This window comes from Notothenia coriiceps, unplaced genomic scaffold (assembly GCF_000735185.1).
Source record: "Notothenia coriiceps isolate Sejong01 unplaced genomic scaffold, NC01 NC01_scaffold00010372, whole genome shotgun sequence".
Taxonomy (NCBI): Eukaryota; Metazoa; Chordata; class Actinopteri; order Perciformes; family Nototheniidae; genus Notothenia; species Notothenia coriiceps.
This window is the reverse complement of record NW_011343073.1, coordinates 679-2,017: the sequence shown is the minus strand read 5'-3', so window position 1 is coordinate 2,017 and position 1,339 is coordinate 679. Positions and strand designations below refer to the sequence as shown.

At 41.9% G+C, this 1,339-nt stretch overlaps 1 protein-coding gene across 1 annotated transcript; it reads left to right on the top strand.

The window, feature by feature from the left end:
- Window positions 1-352: 352 nt before the first annotated feature.
- On the top strand, window positions 353-1,080 carry LOC104945983 (PHD finger protein 12-like; the record flags this gene model as incomplete). Its single annotated transcript, XM_010771722.1, has 3 exons — window positions 353-473; window positions 568-700; window positions 819-1,080. Coding segments are annotated over 3 exons (428 nt in total), but the record flags the coding sequence as incomplete, so codon positions are not given.
- Window positions 1,081-1,339: the final 259 nt, after the last annotated feature.

The window sequence follows — 1,339 nt, the reverse complement described above, 5'->3', positions numbered from 1 at the left end:
TATTTTTCGGTGCGCTGTGTTTCTCTTTCTCCTCGACTTCCATGTGTGTTGATAACTGAGACTCTCGTTCTCCGTAGTGGCGAAGCAAAGATCAAAGATCGTCTCTGCTGAGCGTTGACAGGATGAGGGGATTTTATATGAATTAATCGTTTTTTTACTGATGCAAAGACGCTACAATCGAAGCATCGCGAGTTCAACCCAAACTGTAGCCGATGTGCACTCTTTCAACCGGTGCACTCGCATCTTGAACGTTTATGCCGGTGCACCGATGCGAATCGGTGAATTTTAACATCCCTAATATATACATATCTGGGTTGTTTCTTTAATGATCCTACTTGATTTGGATTTTTAGGCAGCAGTAAACGGAGAAGAAAAGAGGAGCTTCTAGGGAAGCCATTCAGGAGGCCGCAGCATGAACTGGATCCCAATGGTCTGGTCCCTTTACCAGTGAAAGTCTGCTTTTCATGCAACAGGTTTGTACCACATTTCAGTTTCCTACAAAGATACTTCACACAGACATGAAATATTTAATATCAGTGTCTTATGTTCTTGTATTTCCTTTCACAGGAGTTGTAGGATAGCTCCACTGATCCAGTGTGACTACTGTCCTCTTCTGTTCCACATGGACTGTCTGGATCCTCCACTTACAGCTTTACCTGCTGGGAAATGGATGTGTCCAAACCATGTTGAGCACTTAGCGGTAAGGAGGCACAGTCTATGCTCAGAGCATAACCAACTCTGTTTCTTGCCACGTTGTTTTTTTTTTGTGTCTCAGCCAAGATGGTGCAACAAAATGACATCATTTTTTTCTATTTAAGCTGAATCAGAGGAACCTGAGTCTCTCCAGTCGCTGTCAGCTCTTTGACCATTTCCAGGACAGGATGTCGCAGCACGCCGTCAAGTTGGACTTCTTGCGTAGAGTCCATCGACAGAACGCTCCCAACCGGCGCACAACCCACCAGCACAACAAGAAGACCTTCAAGGTATTGTAAACAGGGCTAAACATATGGAGAAATATCTAATTGCGATTTTTTTTGACTGATAATTCAATTATTAATCACAACTTTGCGCCAAATTATAATATTTGCATGGACCTTTTTATGTATACATCTTTCTTTTCTTTTCTTTTTTAAATGTGTGGCCAGTTATGCCTTAATAAGAAAAATAAATTTGAAAGGGGAAGATAGAGTGGGGGTGACAGGTGTAAAGGGTAGGGGTGCACCGAATGGGAAATTCTTGGCCGAAACCGATACCGAAAATAGGAAACAGTTGGCCGAAAACCGAATGCCGAAAGGCCGAAAATGATTAATAGAAATATATATATAATGTATACATTTTT